Below are 19,247 nucleotides of genomic sequence, written 5' to 3'. Positions count from 1 at the left end.
AACTCCAGCTTTAGGTGGAATTTTGCTCTCACGCTTGTCTCCCTTAGCTCCGATGTGGAATGAGCCTTCCAGGCTGTTTTCACTGCACTTCCCATGGGATTTGCACATTTTTCCAACAGACAGGTGATAGAAAATACCCCATTGTTCGGTTAATATTCCATGGGATAAAATCCAGCGAGTTTGGAGTGGAGGTGCCTGAGGAGCACCTGGCCTGGGCTGACACCACCACCCGAGCCCTGAGCAAGTGCCAGGATTAGGATTCCTAGAAATTATTCCCAGAAATATCCCCGTTCCTGGAGCCTCCACTTGTCTGGGAGACACCAACCCCATGCACCTGGAACCTCGGGAATTTTGCTGTTTCAGATCGATATATTCCAGAACCTGTGGAGAAGGGATGGGGACATCCCTGGATTTTTGTGGCTACATTTTCAGCCTTTCATCCATGGGGATGGCACAGCTCATCCAAGGGGTTTCCTTGGAATTCCAGCACATCCGAGCAGTGGCAACAGCGCAGCCCCATCCATGTCATTCGCAGCTCTGGGAGTTGGGAATGGGATTTTCCACAAGGATGTGGAGCAGATAAAATTCCCAGGTGGCTCAGAAGAGATGGACCCGGCATTAAATCCAGGGAAAGAGGGAGAACCAGCCTGGAGATTCATCCCTGGGATTCCTGGGCTCTTCCTGGGATCCAGCCAGCACTGTCAGCTCGTTGCTTCCAGGCACCATAAATTCACCCCCGGGATGGTTTCGTCTGGGCAGAAAGAAGAACCGCGGCCAATAAAAACATCATTTCTGGTAGGAATTCTTCCTTCCGAAGCTCCGGAAAAACAGAATTCCTGCAATTCATACACTCGCCAGGGGCTTGGAGTCGTGGATATTTTTTCAGAAGTGCTCACTGGGGTTTTTTTAATATTTTTGTTTTATTTTTTAAAATTGTCTATTTTTTTATTTCTATTTTTGATATTTTTATTTTAATTTTCATGTTTTCTTTTTAATTTTCGTCTTTATTTTTATTAGTTTTAGTTTTATTTATTTTTCATTTTTATCTTTATTTTTATTAATAATTGTATTTTCTTTTTCTTTTCATTTTTCTTTTCATTTATTTTTATTTTTACTTTTATTTTTTTAATTTAAATTTTAATTTTTTATTTTTTAATTTTATTTTCATTTTTTGTTTTATTTTTATTTTTTTCATTTTTATTTATTTTTATTTTTACTTTTATTGTTTTAATTTAATTTTAATTTAATTTTTTTTAATTTTCATTTTTGGTTTTATTTTTACCTTTATTTTTATTTATTTTTATTTTTATTTATTTTTAGTTTTTTTAAATTTTTAAATTTGTATTTTCATTTTTATTTTCTTTTTTGTTTATTTTTACTTTTACTTTTATTTTTTAAAATTAATTTGAATTTTTATTATTATTATTTTCATTTCTTTTTAATTTTTATTTTCATTTTTATTTTCATTTCCATTTTCATTGGTTTTATTTTTATTTTTACTTTTCTTTTTATTAATTTTTCTTTTTACTTCTATTTTTTAGTTTTAATTTATTTTAAAATCTTTTTTCTTTAATTTTTTAATTTTTATTCTCCTTTTCATTTCTATTTTCCTGCTGTGTGGTTTCAACCAGGCATCCCACGGAATGGGAATGAAAATCCCGCTCCTTGGTTCAGCCCCAGTGCTGCTCTTTTCCCATGGCACGCTCGACACCCCATGGAGTGGCTGGAGAACAGCCGGATTCCATCTCCAGGATGAACAACCCCAAATTCCAAAAGGAGCTGAGCAGGAAAAAATTGTCTGGCACAGGGAGAGAAATTTTACCCATTTTTGGAAAAAAGAGGGAGGATATCAGGGAGAGTGGGGAGGAAAAAACGGGAGAAGATCCCAGCATCGGCTTTCCAATGGGAATTGAGTGAGTTCTGTTTTCCAAAGATGGATTTGCAAGGAAAATGTTGGATTTGCTCCTGGGCAGGGCCGGGAGTGGGATTTGATGATGCTGGTGTGTCCCTTCCCGCTCGGGGTATTCCGTGATTGTGTGACGGGACACATTGGGAATAAACACCAGGAATCCCAAACCCCCTCTGCCTCCTCTGCAGCTCCAGAGGATGGAATTTGCTCCGTCCCTTCCCTCAGGGTGGCACTGGGACAGCACAGGGACAGGGATGGGGTGGCTGGCACAGGCTGCCTCTTCTCTGGAGAGGATCCGGCGCCAGCAGCTGGAATTGCGCCGGAGCCAAGGCCCAGCTGGGCACGGAGACCTCAGAAGGCTCTGGATGCAGAGGTCATTACTCATCCCTAATTATTAATTAGCTGGAAATTCTTGGCCGGGCTGGCGGGTGCCCTCGTGCCGCCTGACAGGGTGGTGGCAGCTCCAGCCCCGCTTGGCTCCCTGGGATTTGGCTCCCTTGGATTTCCGCTGGCAAATACACACGAGGAGCGGTGTGATGGGATCCCAGCTCCTGCCGGCAGTGCCTGGGAATGCTGGGACGGACGGGTGGGAATGCTGGGATGGACGGACACTGCTCTCCTGGAGACCCTGGTGCTCCCAGCACCCACCCCCGAGGGCTGCAGATTCCAGGCTCAGCACCATGGAATTACGGGAGAGGCGTCAGGCACAGCTCGGGAGAAGCCAATGGAATCTGCTGGGGGAACAGTGAGTGCCTGGATCCAATGGGATGACTCATGGAGAGCACATCCCGGGAATATTCAGGGAGAGAAGGCTCCACATGGGCAGGCAGGAAGAGGATTTCAGTGGGATAAATCCCTCCAAAGCCAGCCAGGTCTCCTTGCCAGCAGTCACAATTCCCACCGTGCCATGAACTTGATCCCTGTGGATCCCAAGGCTTGCATTTGGCTTTATTCCCTCCTATAATTCAGGATTTGCCTTTGTCTCTTCCCTCTTTTCCTCAGTTCATCCGTTATCAGCTGTTGGAATAATGGTTTGGCCCTGTCCCAGAGGTTCATTGAACCTCTGCTGAGCTCCAAGTCGTTATTCCCATTTTATTCCCATTTTATCCTCGACTTTGGAGGTGCCCTGAGGTGTGGGAGGGGCAGCCCCCAGTCCCAGCCCCATCCCTGCCTCCTTTCCCAGTCCTCCTTACCCTCCCACCAGGAAGGTGCTGGGAATGCGAGGCTTGGCTGAGGCTCTGAAAGGCTCCCATTCCTCGAGTTGGAATGTTTGAGACGGAATATTTGGTATGGAAATCAGCATTTCCCTGGCACCAGAGGCTGGGGGAGCCCAGGGCTCATGGAGAGGTGTGGGATCAGTGGGAAGGTCTCCCACAGCCTCTGCATGAGGAGGGAAAGGGAGCAGAGCTTTCTTTGGAGGGAGGAACATTTACATCCTGCTTTCCACCCTCAAAGTCAGAATTCCCCTGCTTTCCCAGCTTTCCAGAATTTCCCTGTGTCCAGCAAGGAGAGGAGTTCTCCATGGAAGAGGAATTCTCTGTGGTGGAGGCCCAGCTCCCATCCCACCCCAGGCTCCGTAGTTTTTAGGGGAACAGTTTCTGTGATCCATCAGAGGAGTTTGCTGTGTTTACAAATCCGTATTTTGACAATTCCTCCGGAGCCTGATGATTCCCAGGAGTGTTTCTCCAGGAAAAATCATCTTGCAGTTCATGTGTCCTTGAGCCCTCTGGAAAACACTTGGAAACCCCACTCTTGGATCCACCCTCTGCAGATTGCTGTTTGTTCCCATTCCCTGCTGAGCCTTTGGCATCTTCCCCTGCCTTTCCAGCCTCGGGCTTTGGGGGAAAACACCAACATCCCAAATTTTCTGCGCATCCAACTTGGGAATGGTGGCTTCTTCCCATCCTAACACGGTTTTCCCTTCTCCCACAGGTATGAGGATCCTGGTGACCCTGCTGCTGGACACTCTGCCTATGTTAGGCAACGTCCTCCTCCTGTGCTTCTTCGTCTTCTTCATCTTCGGGATTGTCGGGGTCCAGCTCTGGGCGGGGCTGCTGAGGAACAGGTGCTTCCTAGACAGGAATTTTGCCATGTAAGTACAGCAAAAGGAAAAATTCTCCATCTTTTTCTTCCTTTCTGGCCCCTGCTGGAAAGATCCCAGCCCTCAGCAGGGCTCTGGGTCCAGCTGGGAGCTTTTTGTCTGAAAAAATCCCATTTGTCAGCGACTTCCTGATGGTTTGAGTGGCTCTTCCGTGTTTTCCTGCTGCACCCTCAGGATGAGGATGGGAGTGGATTGGATCAGCTCTGCCTGAGATCCCTGACTCTGGGAATTGGAGGATTTAGAACGAATTCCCAGTTCTCCCAACAGTTCGGGTCACCGAGCACACTGGCAGGGGGTTGGTGAGTTGGAGCTGCTGCTGAAACCCAGAGGTAAATCCTTGCTGGGGTTTGGAGATCAGCAGCTGGATGTGAAAAGCATTCAAATCACTGGGACACAGCTCCCAGTGTGGGACAGGCATCGGGAACGGGCAGCACCTGGATCCTTAGGGCTGGAAAACACCTCCAGGATCATCGAGCCTAACCTTAAGGAGGCGAATTTTCCTTTGAGTTCTCCCAGGCCGGGCAGCTGCGTGGAGCAGCCCCTCTGATAATTGACCCTCACTGCCCTCCTGAGCCTCACCTGGGACCCCCAGCCCTGCCCAAGGCCCAGCAGCTCGACTTAAGCCCAGCCCAGGCTCTTAGTCTCAGAATGAGGTTATTTAAGGATTTTTAGTCGGGATTCTGGTGCTTGTCTTTGTTCCTGCTGCCTTTGGCTCCTGCCCGAGCTCCCTGGATGAGTCCTGCATCTGGTTGTTCCTCTGGAGCCTGCTGCCAGCCCTGGGCTCTTCCTGCTGGGTTCAGAGTGGGATCGTGGAGGTGCTGCTGGAGCTGCAAGGGCTCCTGGCTCATGCCAGGCTTTGGGGCACTCCTTGAGCTGGGGCTGTTGTGCCCCTGCCTCTTCCTGAGGTGAGGACGCACCTGAGCACCCGCAGCACAGCACTGGGATGAAAACTGAGTGCAGCCAGCATGGAAAAGGGAGATTTCCCTGGGAAAATCCTCCCAAAGGCTCCTGTCAGAGCTGTCGGCGGCTCCGAGGTGAGGAAATGCCCCAGCCCAGCTCTCAGGGCAGCTCTAACTCCGGGAGAGGAGATGGAACCTGTAATTCCATCCCAGGGTAATCATCTGCTGTCTGCACTGGGATTGTCTGCGAGACTGGCACGGCTCATCCCTCAGGTCCTGCTCCTGCCTCTCACTGCTCACTCCTGGCCCTTCCAGCTCCCTGAGCCTTTCCCTGTTCTCTGGACCAGCTCTGGTGGCATTTATTCATCCCAGCAGAGTGGAAAATCGATGACTCTGCCACGGGTGTGATTCCACGCCCACATCCCGATGCTCCAAACCCTCTCCTGCCACCCCCAGCAGGAATTTGCCGCTCACCAAAACCCTCTGCGCTCAGAGTGATCCCCCCCGAGCTGCCATTCCCAAGCCCAAATCGTGGTGTCCCAGCCCTGCTTGGGTGGCCCCGGCGCTATAATTAACTCCAGCGAGCCCCTGTCGGTCTCTTGGAGTCGGGATCTTAAATGCTCCGTGATTTTGTGCAGAGCGGAGCTTTTAGGATGAACCACAGGGGAAGCGTTTGCTGAGCACAGCCATTAAGCAGCAGTTACGTAATGGCCATTAGCAGCATCAAAGGCCTCGCAGGATTTTCTCATCGGGCCTTGCTCCTCGTCAGGGAAGGCACAGGAAGCTTTTGGGATGAGCCGTGTTTCAAAGGGTTTGTCCGGGATCGTCTCCTTCCCTCTGGGATGGATCCCGGTCTCTCCCCAGAGTAGCCAGGAATGGTGAATTTAGGGGGTCCTGCCCAAGTCCTGTGGCTTGTTGTGATTGAAGTTGCAGCATTCCAGGGGGATTTGGGGAAAGGAGGTTGCTAGGGTGCCCATGGGGGAGGAATATTCCAACTTCCAGCTCTGTCAGCGGGAGAAATGTGGGGTACTCTGGTACCTTCACCCCGAGTGGTGCTGCTGGGTTGGGCTCTTGGTCTGCGTTAATTCCAGACCTGAGAAATCCAGCTGTGATCCAATCCCTGCATTTCCAGCTATCCCAGGTCTACTGGAGCTCGAGGTGGAAATTTTCGGGAATCCAGACGGAACTGTTCCCGGGGTTTTTTAGCATTTCTGACTCATCTCTCAATCCGGGTGTCAGGACGTGGTTTGGCCCTGCAGTGGCCATTATCAGCCCAGCAGCAAATTGAAAAGGGAAGAAAGGCATGGAATGACCTGGAAAGCACTTCAGGGTTCCATCTTCCTGCTGTTGGACAGCTCATGGAATCCTGGAATGGGTTGGGTTGGAAGATACCTTAAAGATTCTCATTCCAGCCCCTGCTGTGAGCAGGGACACCTTCCCCTATCCCAGGCTGCTCCAGCCTGGCCTTGAACACTTCCAGGGATGGGAAATCCAGGATTTCTCTGGGCACAGAGGTTTCCCAACGCTTCAGGAGGGGCTGGAGCATGGATGGACAGCCAGGCTGGGGCTGAGCACGAGCTCCTGGCTCTGATTCCTTTTGCAGCCCCATAGAGAGGGAAAACCTGAATTATTGGAGGGTGTCCCCTCGGGGCTGCTGCCAAACTCTCCCAGCTGAAACCAAAACTGGATCTGGACAAAATCCAGGGGCCAGCGAGGCAAGGAAGGGTCCTAACCCCAAATTTTCTGGATGAAAGGAGGTGTAAGTGAATCACAAACAGCTGCTTCAAATCCGGCCTTGCCCTGCTGAGTCCTGCCCTGCAGTTCCTGGGCCTGCAGCTTTTCCAGAGGCATCACGTGGAAGGGCTGACTTTGATTTCTGCCATCATTCTTCTTTCCCATGGAAACCTTTTCTTTTCAATCCCCCTCGAAAGTCGGCAGCTCTGAGTAAAGTGACTATTTTTAAGTTTCCCTCATTGTGACAGAAATTTGGGGACTTTTTGGAGGTGCACTGGGAATATCTGCCGGGTTTTTTCCTCCCTGCCTTTGGGAGCTGTGCTGTTACAGGGCTGGAATGAGGTTATTTAAGGATTTTTAGTCGGGATTTTGAAGGAATGGCTGGGTTGTTGCAGGAGTGGGTTGGAAGTGGGGCTCTGTTCATTGGGACATGGGAGAATCTCTCCCTCCCCACCCAAAGTGATCGTTCAAAACCTGGGATGCTCCCTGGGATGAACTGTGCTTCCCTGGCAGTGCCAGGATGATCCCACTGCTCTGATCGGGCAGTGGGAGCTGGAGGGGGAATTCCTCAAGGATTTTTGGTGGGAAGGAGGAAGGCTCGGCGTGCCCGGGTGGGAAGGACAAGCGGAGCCAGCAGCTCCTGGGTGACATCTCCGGGATATTTATCTCCCCCTCTGGCTCCTTCCCACCCTCCTGAGCCGCTCCCGGTGGAAATCAAGGAATTGGGTCAGCCCCAGCCTGTCTGGGCTCTTCTCCTGGGGCTGCTCCGTGTGCGTTGGGATGCAGAGCAGCATTTTCCAGTCCGGGAGCCTTTCAAGGAACTCAGCGGCTCGGAAGGCGGGGAGGGGAGGGAGCTGTGAGGTGCTTTGTGTTTCCCTGCTGCCTCAGGACACGTCCAATGTGAATTTTCAGTCTTGATGAACTCAGGAGCTGCTCAGGGTTGTTCTGCCTTTGGCTGGTGCGAGCTGGGAGGAGGCTCCGGCAGCTCGGAATTTGTCAGGAAGGTGTTGAATTGCTGCTCCTGGCATTGCTCAGCAGGATTCCCTGGGAAAACAGGGAATTCATCCCACTCGGTGCTGAGCTCCTGCCACCTTTTCCCTTCCCTCCTCTGCTCCCCAAAGCTGGGGCAGGATTGTGCTCAGCGGTGCTCCAGTGGTTGGGACGTGTGCATGGGATGGACGGGGTGGGAAAGCTGCCCCTGGGGGAGGATGGAGCAGAGAATGATCCATTAGGAGTGGGAGAAAAATGGATTTTCCTGCCCCTCTGTTGTCCCAGGGACAGAGGAAGGGAAATCCAGACGCTGTGCAGGGAGCAGGGCTGGGAAAGGCTGGGAAAGGGGTGTTAATCCTCTCTCATGAGATAACAGATCCATCCTGGGGCTTGGCTGCTCCTGTCTCTCCCCCAGAGCTCTCCTAATTAGTGGGTTCATTAGCATTAATGAGTGATGTGACTCTACCTGTTGGCAAGGAAGTCAGGAAGACTTGGAGGTGGATGGTGCTGGAAGAACTCATCCATTTTTGGGGGGATGTTGGGGATTCCCTCATTCTGCAGCATTTTTTTTTTCTCGTTCTTGCTCTCTTTCCTTCTTTCCCCTCTTTGGTTTTGCCAGGAAAAAAAAAAGGGGGGGGTGGGGGGGGGAGGGAAGTTTTAAGAAAAGGCCCGAAATTTGCAGTGTTTGCTGCCAGTTTGGGTCCCTTCCCCTCTCACTGGGTGGTGCTGGAGCATCCCACAGGAGTGGCTCCTTCCCAGTGGGATGGAGGCTCCTGGCAGACAGGGAAGGGGGAAAAGTTGGGCAGAAACTGCCCCCCAGGTGACTGATTCTGTCATAGAGACAAGTTTTAGTTTGGAAATGATTTGGGGACAGCTGCAAAAGTGAGGAAAGGCAGGAGGAAAAGGGAGGATCGAATCTGTCAGGCAGCAGCAGAACCGACTCAGCTTCCCCCACCCCTTCCCAGCCGAGCTGGGCTTTGTTTTCCTGCTTGGATTTTCCCCCCACAGCCTCCAAACCGCACCGTTCTGCTGCTTCTCCAGATGCTTCGTGCCCAGATCTTCTCTGCACAGCTCCTCAGACCCCAGCCCGGGGCTCTGTGTCCTCAGGCAGCCGTTCTTCATCCCAAAACTCCCCAAACGGTGATTCCTGGGATGCACAGAGCCTGTCCAACTGTGTGTGGCTCCTCAGGACCATTCCAGAGGGATGAGGGTTGATCCTGTGGTTTGCCTTTTGGGGGTTAAAGTCACTTCTCAGGTGTCTCCTCTCTGCTCCTTGTTCCTTTTCCCAGATTCTCCAGCTCTTCCCAAGTTTTCCTGCAGCTCGGTGTGTTTCAATCCTCTGCAGTCCCCCCCCCCCCGCCTCTGGTTGGTGCCTGATGTGGCTGCTGCAGCTCTTGGCCCATTCTCCAGCCTGTTTTATATGGAAATTTCCTCCCAGGGAAGCCAGCTGGTGGGAGGGCAAGGAAAAGGCTTGCAGGCAGTCTGGGAGGAAAAACATCTTCCAGGTTTTTCTTGGATCCGAGGCCCAGAGACAGGGCAGGTGATGTTACAGTTCTGGCTGGAGGCTGGGATGTGCAAGGCGAGGGGAGGAGCTGCTGAACACAAATTAATTCCCAGCCAGCGATGCCCGATTCCCGGGACACGCTCCTCTTTCCTCTCCCATTTCTAGAGCTGATGAACCCTCCATGCCCATCTCAGGGAACTGGATGATGGAAGAGAACCAAATTCCCCCGGGATGTTGTTGAGGGCTGATTTCCCCTCAGCTCTGCTCTGCAGCGATTGTTCTCTCCTTAAACTCCTGCTTGGCTCCAGGGTTTTGGGCAGCAATTCCGAGCAATTGTACGGAATAACACTTGTTAAAGCCAAATCTCTTCACTGGATAGGGACATTCAGGGAGAGATAAAAATAGAGCTGTCCTGGCTGGAAGAATTACCTGGTTATCTTCTGCCCACATCTCTGATAATGTGTGTGTTGCCTCTCCCTTATCTCCGGGTGATTGTGGAGCACCCGAGATCCCTGGAGCTCGGAAAACAGTGGGTGAAGTTGGCTCTGGAGCAATGCAGCTTCTCAGCTGGAGCCCTGAGCGCTGCAGGCTCTCACCAACGCTGAGCTCACGGCCCAGAAAGTGCCAGGTCTGGGACGCAACTCGGGCAAAAGCAGCTCCTGGTGTGCCGCAATTCCAGCATTTCCTTATCCCGGCTCTGACAGAGCCATTGGCTTCATCCAAGCCGATCCGATCAGATCTGCAGGAAGCACGTGGTTCCCGTTCATATGGGCTCTTCCTTTTGTCCTGGAAGTACAGAGGGAATGGGAGATGGCCTCTGCCTGGGTCTGTCCTTGCGAGAGCTCAGCCCCCTCAGCCCTGAGGGGCGGATTTATTGGGAAGCTGCTCTGGATCAGATGGGTTATCTTCAAATCCTTCCGGAGAACCCAAAAACTCCCCAGATTTTTGGGAAGAACCTGATCCGCTGGGGTTTTCTCTCCATCCCCTCTCATTTCATGTTTTGTTTGCTTGGGGAAACTCAGGCTGATCTTCACTGGGAGATCACTGGGGCCTTACAGGGTATAAAAGGATTAGATTTTAGGGGCTGGAATCTTGACTGGAACTTCCTGAAGGGTGAAGGGACAGCAACCAGCACCTTTTCCTGCTGCTAAAACAAGGGATGAACCATTTTCTCCCCATCCTTTTCCTTCTTTCCCCCCCCATCCAGGACGTACAACCTGACCTTCCTGCACCCCTACTACCGGCCGGACGAGGCGGAGGAGAACCCCTTCATCTGCTCCTCGCACCGGGAGAACGGGATGCAGAGGTGCTCCAACATTCCCAGCAGGAAGGAGTCCAAGGTGGAGTGCACCCTGAGCATGGATTCCTACAGCCCCAGCCTGGCCAGCCCCGAGCCCAGCAGGAATTCCTGCATCAACTGGAACCAGTACTACAACGTGTGCATGGCCGGGGACGTGAACCCCCACAACGGGGCCATCAATTTTGATAATATTGGATATGCCTGGATTGCTATTTTTCAGGTAGGATTCTCCCAGAAATGTTTTGTTTTTTCCTCGGTTTTTGTCGGGTTTGGCATTTTTTGCTCGGGAAGGTTTTGGTGAATTTGTCAGAGGAGGAAGGAATTTGCTCTCCCCTGAGTGAAACTGCAAATAAGGACGTGGGGAATAAATGAATCAGGGAATAAATGGTGCAAGAGAGCATTTGGAGAGAAGAAACTTCATTTTTAGGGCAGTTTAGAGAAGGGGGAAAGTAATTCCTGAGGTAGAAAAACTCCTGGCGAGTTCCACCTCTGCAAATCAGATAAATCCTAGGGATTTTGGAGAGCAGAGATTGTTGTTGTAGCATTGGGAAGCTGAAAGTGGTGCTGAGGTTTTTAAGCAAGACTTAATTTCGTGCTAAAATGAAGGAACCTGGCATGGCTTAGGCTTGGCTTTAAATCACAGGGTGATCCCGATGAGCATGGAATGCTGGGAAGGGAAAAATCCCTTCTGGCCAGAATTCCTGTGAGGAAATTCTGCCCGCAGGGAATTTCAGGCTTTTCAGAAAAGACCGAAGTGTTTCTCACTGAGACCAGGGGGAGATTTTACAGGTGACAAAACACTCTGGGATGGATTGGAACACTCGGAAGGATTTTCCAAGCATTTGTAGCTGTGGAAAATTGGAGGGTTCACCCACACAGTCCCGAGGCTGTGGTTTCCCAGGGCTGCCCCAGCTGGGATGATCCCTGTGTTGTTTTCCGTATTTAATGGACATTTCCTGGTTTAAAGCATTCCTCAGGCTCTGGCTGGATGCCCTGGTTGATTCGGTGCCCTGAAGTGCAGGTGACATCTGGTCCTCGAGGAGAATGCTCTGTGTAGCTTTGTTCATGATGGATAATTACTCATCCAGAGCTCTGTGCTTCGTTCATGGATTTCCTTCCAGTTCCACATTATCCCAGGAACTTCGTAACTTCCCCTTTTTGCCCGGGAGTTGTAAAGTGGGGAATGTTTGCTCTGAGCATCCACAGGAGCTGCCCTCGCATCACCGTGCTGGTGCCAGAGGCTCAGAACCAAATCCAGAGGGGTTCAGGCAGATCCCACTGGGATAATTCTTTGGAATTAGTGAGGAAGAGAGGGGCTGCTGGCTGGTAGTGAGTGCTGGATAAAGGGAAGAGGGAATTCTCCTTTTCCTGCTCTTGCACAGCTCTTTGATGGATCTGGGGGATGTTCCCAGGAGATCCCATCTGGCTCCCACCACAGGGCAGGGAAAGGGCACTGAGGAGGAGCAGGAGCTTCTCCAGAGGGGTCCTGCTTCCTTTTTCCTTTTCCCTTCCCCAGCCTTTTTCCAGGCTGCAAATTTTCCTTCCATCCTGGCATTTGATTTCCTCATCCTTAAAAGCTCAGTTCTATTTCAGAAAGGACCCCCCAGCCCCAGGAGAGGTTTCAGCTGATTCCTTGGAGCAGAACAATGTCTGGAAAAGTCGGATCTTGTGTCCTTAGATCATTTTGGCAGCTGGCAGCAGGTCGATGATTGGTTTTAGTGCTGCTTAGGCCATCCAAAGGCTCCAGAGGATTTCCAGCCAAAAACTCTTCTCGTGTCTTTATTCCTGTTGGAAGCCAGGCCTCATTTTTAGGAGCTGGGAATGATTTCATTCCAGGTAAAGAGGCAGCTGTTGGGAGCAAGGTGCTGGCTCAGCCTGGGTGTGGGAAGAGGAGATCATCAGTGCAGGAGGGGAGGTGCTAAATCCAAGCAATTGCTGGAAGCAGAGAACATTTAGCAAATAAATCCATGGAACTGTGCTCTCATCCCATTTAATAGCTGGAGCTGGAGAGCACCAGGTCAGCAGTTGGATGAGGGCTCCGAGTAAGTGGTGCAGAAAGTCCAACTGATGGATTTAGGAACTCGGGAGCTTCCCTGGGGATTGGTGTTGAATTACTGGGAGGAGACAGGGCCGATCCTCCCGAGCCATTATCCTGCGGGATAATGAATCCGTGGCGCTGTGCAGGAGTTCTGATGTGGAGCGAGCCCTGAGGGCTGGCAGAGCTCCAGTGGGCACCGTGGCACGCTTGGGAGGCTGCTGGACAGAGCTTCCTTCAGGATTTATCCCAAATGAGCCGGGAATCGTGGCTTGTTCAGCCTGGGAAAGAGAGGGCTCCGGGGTGACATTCCAGGAGCTGACAGGAAAGAGAGGAGGGACTGTTTGAAAGGGTCTGGAGTGCCTGGACAAGGGGAATGGATTCCCACTGCTAGAGGGCAGGGATAGATGGGATAATGGGAAGGAATGTGAGGGTGGGGAGGCCCTGGCAGAGGCTGCCCCTGGATCCCTGGAAGTGCCCAAGGCCAGGTTGGACGAGGCTTGGAGCACCTGGGATGGTGGAAGGTGTTCCCATGGAACTGGATGGGCTTTAAGGTCCCTTCCAACCCAAACCATTCCAGGATTCCATGATCTGGTGTGGTTCAGGAGCTTTCGGGAGGGAGGGGGATGGAATGAGCCCCGCAGGCGAGATCCAGAAGGAAGTTCCCAAGGGCACACCTCGGATAAACCAAAGCAAAAGCAGAAAAATCTGAAGATTTCCACTCCAGAACATCCTGGAAATGGACCCCCAAGGATGGGTGAGCTCTTCCAGCTGCCAGAACTGGGATTTGTTAAAGACATTTCTTTCCATGGCAGTGATCCCGAACTTCCCAGAGCCGGGACAGGTGACAGCAGGAAAACAGGGAAATGCGCTGTCGACCTTCCAAGGAGAAGAGAAGTCAGAGACAGGAGAACCTGGTGCAAATTAAAAAATCTAAAAATAATGAAGGGAATGGCTGCATCCCTGGGCGTGGGAAGGGATGATAATTCCTTATGTAATCCTGCAAATGATTCATGTTCTGCTTCCCCTCGTGTTGTGCAAGAGGCTAATTCGTGTCTGTATTTGTTACAAAGGCACGTTCAGTGGCAAATTAGGTGAACTAATTAGCTTATTGCAGCCTAAATGAAAGGAGATGGAGCTGAAATTAACTGTGAGGTTTGGCGTGATATGAAGATCCCTTTATTGCACACGGATTCCAGCCCCAGCAATCGGAGCGGTAATTACAGGTATTGGTGTCACACGGCGGATGATGAATTACCCACCTCGGCCAAGTCCAATTGAATTGGAATTATTGACTGGAATTATTGGAATTACTGACACTCCCAGCAAAGCAACCGAAATCTTTCCACCTCCCTGACCAGCAGCCTCGGGGTGGCCAGGCCTGAGTGTGGAAATCTTGAGGAAATGAAAGGGATTGGGAAGCTGGGAGGAAATCCAGAGAGAAGAGAGGCATCAATTGGATAATTTCCCATCGGATTTGTAGGAAAGCGAGACCTGTACTCACATTTTACTCCAGGGGTGATGCTTCTGGCAAAAGCTGAAGGAAAAAACCATCCCAGATCCAAGAGGAACACGCTGTTCCTCCCTTGTGCTTCCGGGATATGCTTGGTAGGGCTGAACTTTGAGAGCAAATCTGTCAGGAAAAATTCCATGGATGTTGCAGGAAATGTCCCTGTAATTCAGGAAATGCCCATCCAATCCAAGAGAGATTTGTCTAGCTCTTCAGAGTACTTTTCCTATGGCCTCCTCTTCCCATGGATTCCAGAGGAAGCTGCCTTTTCCTAAGGGCTTCCTTCATGAGAGAGCCTCCTGGAATGTGCCCTTGGATGCAGCTCTGGGCCATGGCTCTTGTTCTGCCTTTGTTGTTCTGAGCACCTCTTGCTTCTCCAAGGCTTCCTTAGGAAGACATCCCAGGGAACGAGTTAATCAAGTCCTCCAAGGAACACGTCCCCAGCCCATCACTGGGAATTCTCCGAGGAATTTGCTGCTGTGAGGGAGCAGGAAAAGCCCGGCTGTGTTCAGGGGAGCTGCAGACAGCCCAGCTGGATACGTGTTCCCGGGAAAGGAAAAGCTGAATCATCCAGAGAAAGATGTCTGGGGATGGAGCGGCACAAAGGGACCTGGGAGCAGCAGGAGTTCAGGACGTTCCCTCCGTAACTTCCAGGTGGAGACGCTCCCTTTGCACCTGGATTCACCCAGGCTGTGGGGGTGTCACGGGACAGGAACACCTCTGGGGTGGGGAAGTCAGGGAATTGCTGCTTCCCTCTTCTTCCTTCCTTTGTCCTTCCCATGGCTCCGGAGGCGGTGGCAGGAGCAGGAGTGACAGGGCAGTGACAGCCACCTGCTCAAAACCCTTTTTGTTTATGTGGGAATTTGTCCCCTCTGCGCTCCAGCTCATCAGAAAAGCCCCTGGGAGCCTCTGGGAGCTCCCAATCCAATCAAGGATTTCTCCATGTTGGGATGTGCTGGTGAGGAGCTTGGTTTGTGTCCGTGGGGCTGATCCCACGTCGCAGGGAGCAGGGATGGAGCCTGGGGAGATGTCCTGGCTGGGAAGAGCTCGTTTGTCTCCTTCCTCTCTCCTGGGGTGCCCTGATCTGCTGCCCAGCCGTTGCTGCTGTTCCTCGGGACTGAAACCCCTCCCTGAGGATTCCTTCCTCGCCTGGGAATCTTCCAGCTGAAATTCCAGTGGGAACCGTATCTTCTGTTGGAGGCAAAGGAGAAATGGTGTGGGCTCCAGGGCACTCCTGCTCGGGCCAAGCACAGCGATGAGCTGGGGGTCCCTGAGCTGTCACTCAGGCAGGAAAAGATCTTCTCTGAGGAGACAAAAGTCCCAAATTTCTGATCTGGGACCTTCTGGCAGGACAGAATGGGCAGAGTCATTCTGAGAACCATGGAATGGTTTGGGTTGGAAGGGACCTTAAAGCCAGGGACCTTAAAGCCATGGGCAGGGACACCTCCCACTATCCCAGGGTGTTCCAAACCTGGCCTCGGACACTTCCAGGGATCCAGGGGCAGCCAGAGCTTCTCTGTGGGAATCCATTGGATCCTGCTGGGGCTGCTCCCTCCTGGCTGGGCTGGTGACATTAATGGAGACATTTTGGGAGCCTGTTTTCCTTGCTCTGTTTGTGGAAGCTCAAGCTCCTTACACAATTCCAGCTCCGGAATGGTTTTCCCACTGGCTCAAGCACCCTACAAAGGTGCTGTTAACCCCTCGCTTGCTTTCTGCTGCACCCTCTGCTCTCCCACTTCCAGCAGTCCTGCTGGAAAGATTTTGGGAAAGAGCCAAAAAGCTGGAACAGAAGGAAAAGGTCTGAGGTTTCCAGCTGCAGTTTTTTGTGCCCAGAGTCGTTTTGGGGCCATATTTTCAGGAGCTGTCACACCGGGTACCCGTGTTTTCAGTGTTTGTTGAGCAGAGAAATTTGGGATTTGGGACCAAAAGGAATTTTTTTCCTCCAATGACTCGGCCTTTAAATTGGAGATCTGTGTCAACAACGCTTCTCTGTGCTGCATTTGGCAAGAAAAGAGTTTGGAGCTTTTCATTCCCCCTGCTTGGAGATGCTGCTTTGTCACTCAACTCGAATCTGTTTTGGATCACCGAAAATATTTCCCTGGAAATGACGGGGTTGGAGCTCTGTTGGTGTTGCTTTTTTTAATTTGGTCAGCCAAACAAACAGCGCTCGCTGCATTTGAAGAGCTCTCAGGCTGAGTGCCCCATCTAAAAATATCCAGCTGCTTCTAAAGCAGCTCAGAGCGCGCTTCCAACAGGGATTAGTTGCCTTTGGAAAATCTTCGTTTCGAAGGTTGGGAGGAATTGTCTCGTGTGGGACAGGGCAGAGAGGCCACCCGGATCCCAGGAGTGGCCCCATAACCTTATGGGGCTGTTGGATGGGATTAAAGCCTCCTGTAGATGAAGTTTTGGACTTCCAAACGTCTGGAGTTTTGGGAGAGTTTCATCCAACCTCAATCATGGATTCTTGTGTTTGGAGTAGGAGGAGGGGTCCTGCAGAAGGCCCTGGCCTAAACTGGAGTCCAGTCAGGAGATCAAAAAGGTGCCGGTTTTGAGGAACATCAACAATTGATCCAAGGGAATGGCTGGAGCTATGTCAGGGATGTTTCGGTTGGATTTTAGGGAAAGGTTCTTCCCCCAGAGGGTGCTGGGCACTGGAGCAGCTTCCCAGGGAATGGGCACAGCCCCAGAGCTCCAGGAGCATTGGGACACCGCTCCCAGGGATGCCCAGGGTGGGACTGTTGGGGTGTCAGGGTTGAACTCTGATCCTCGTGGGTCTCTCCCAGCTCAGGATATTCCATAAGTCCATCATTCTTCCAGGGAAATCTCACTTTGGTTGGATTGCCCCAAATCTGCTCTGAGATCTTTCTCCTGAGCCAAGGGTGCAGCTCCTTTATCCCCATTTCCCAGCCTGTGCACCCTGATGATCCCTGATGTGATTTGGAATAAGTGGTAAAATTCCCTCAGCTGGAAGCAAAGCTCTGAGCCTGGCTGTGCTTCCCTTTCCCTCCCTCATCCTTCGTCTCCCAGCTTGGCCCTGCCAGAAATCCCGGATTTGATGGACTCGTCAGTGCTGCAGCTGAACAGTTAAACCCCTTCCCTGTGCCAAGGATCCTTTACACAAACCATGGAGACACGGGATCATCAATATTCCAGCATATCAAACCTCAGGAGTATGGACTGGGATGGATTTGTTGGAGCAGCACTTGAGTGAAATCGGGGAGGTTTTTGCTGTCAGGTGAGGGCCTTGCATTATTTAGTGTGAAACAACAACAACTCACCTTCTGTTGGAGCAAAGGTGGGACTTTTTGATCCCAGAGCTAGAATTCCATGAGGTTTGGAGCAACAAACAACAGCCTCAGTGACGTGTCTGGCTTTATCTCACACTTTATTGCCCACTTTGCTTCCCAAAATCCACCAGGAGCTGCCAGCGCTGCCCAGGGGTCACATTCATGGGAACAAAATTGACAGGCCAGGAGCCCAGGACATGGAAAGAAGCACAATTTCCTTTTTTCCATCATTTAGAGCCACTTTTCAGAGCAGATTCCTGCTTTGCAAATCTCAATTTATAAAGGAATTACAAACTGAGCAAGGCCTCGGAAGTGAAAGGAAAAAGCATCTGTTCAAAGGATGTTACTCAGTGTAATAAACCTGTTTTTCTGGCCACAGAGGTTCCTTAACGAGATGTTTCGGGAGGAAATAATTAAAATGATGACGTTGGCTGCAAAAATAGGGATTTGATTATCTGCCAAGCTCGCTCTGCCTGTGGAATACTCCCTGGAATATTCGCTGGGCAGCGCTTGGGAGCCAAATCGACGTTGCCCGAGAGGGCGGAATCCGGAGATAAGAGGCTTTCAGCAATGGAAGCTAAAGGCCTTCTAAAACTTCCTGAGCCCATCAGGGTAATTAATAGCCCTCACAATTTATAGCTCTGCATCTCATCTTGATAAGTTTGATGAAAATAAAATATCAAAAAGCCTCTCAGCAGGGCCAGGGCAGCGAGGAGATAAAAAGTAAATTACCCCAAACGCTCATGGCCCTCCGCAGAGTTGCTGTTGGGTTCAGGATAATTGATTTGGATGCAGATAATTCCCAATTTTTTCCTCCCAGAGGACTCAATTTAGGCTGAAGAAGAAGTGGCTGAGTGCAAATTATAGATGTCAGTCGAGATGAAGATTTCAAATGTGGGTTTCTCTGGATTTCCAGAGCATCTCCTGCCTCAGCCAGGCACTGAGCTCAGCCAGCAGCTGAGCACCTGGAATCAGAAGGAATTTCTGGTTGCCAGACCTGTGTTCTATCAGGATTTTAATAAGGGAGAGCTGCTGATTTGGGGTCCGTGCTCAGGGAGGCTGTCACTCCAAATGAAGTTTGTTCCAGTAATCCGAGGAGGGAAATCTTGTCATGAGACAGCTCCGGGCTGGAGTTCTGTGTGCTCCGCGTTCAGTTCTGATCTTCCCAGCCTCGCCTCACACGGCGATTTTCCCAACTTCCCTCCATTGATTGGTGGCACCTCGAGGTGGGTTTGGAGCTGCAGCCCTGGCACCAGCCATCGGTGCTTTCTAAGAGCCAGGAATTCAGCCCCTGACTAATTGAAGTTGGAGTTTGAACAAGGTTTGGGGTTTTTTTTCCCCTGGATGATTCTTTTTTCTCTTTGTTCTCTGACACCAAAGCAAAAAAAAATACCCTGCTCTTGAGTGGGCTGCAGCCAAGAACTTGCAAAGATTTTGGCAGAGGTCAGAGAAGGGGGGGTTTTATGATGAAAACTTCTCGACATAATAAAAGAAATCGTTCTGTGCGACCTCTGAAGTGACCCCAGAAAAACCAGCGTAAACCTGCTGCCTCCCTGGGAGCACTGAGGAGGTCTGAGTTAATTGCCAGCATCTTTAATCTCCATTTCCCTCGTGATTTTCACTGTGGAGTTTTAGATTGACTCTGATTAGCTTGCCTAGAAGATCTGATTCTGTCCCCAGTTACTCTCCTATAAATCAGACGAGCATCTTTATTACAGCTGATGAAATGACTGTGGCATGAGCAGAGCTGGGGGATCGGAATCAGTGAAGACCTAAAAAAAATGCAATCTGATTGGGTTTTGTCTGCTCTCATCCTGCTCCTGTGAGTGAGGTGCTCGGGGAATGTTCAAGCCAAGGATCTGTGGAATCGAAACCTGTCTGTGTGCTCACCTGAGGGAACTTTCTGTTAAACTCCTGCGGTGAGGGGAGAGAGGATTGGACACGAGACTGAGAGATTTACTGGGATTAATGGGAGTGA

General features: G+C 50.9%; 1 protein-coding gene across 2 annotated transcripts in view; it reads left to right on the top strand.

The window, feature by feature from the left end:
• Positions 1 to 19,247, top strand: part of CACNA1H (calcium voltage-gated channel subunit alpha1 H) — a 160,784-nt gene that overhangs the window by 59,522 nt on the left and 82,015 nt on the right. For both annotated transcript variants that reach the window (XM_032125987.1, XM_032125986.1), the window contains exons 6-7: positions 3,842 to 4,001; positions 10,345 to 10,657. In XM_032125987.1, coding sequence (XP_031981878.1) covers positions 3,842 to 4,001; positions 10,345 to 10,657 — 473 coding nt within the window. The remainder of the gene's footprint in view (positions 1 to 3,841; positions 4,002 to 10,344; positions 10,658 to 19,247) is intronic.

The sequence above is a fragment of the Corvus moneduloides genome, chromosome 16 (assembly GCF_009650955.1).
Source record: "Corvus moneduloides isolate bCorMon1 chromosome 16, bCorMon1.pri, whole genome shotgun sequence".
NCBI classification, from domain to species: Eukaryota; Metazoa; Chordata; class Aves; order Passeriformes; family Corvidae; genus Corvus; species Corvus moneduloides.
The sequence above is the reverse complement of the archived record's forward strand: the minus strand, read 5'-3'. Positions and strand labels throughout refer to the sequence as shown.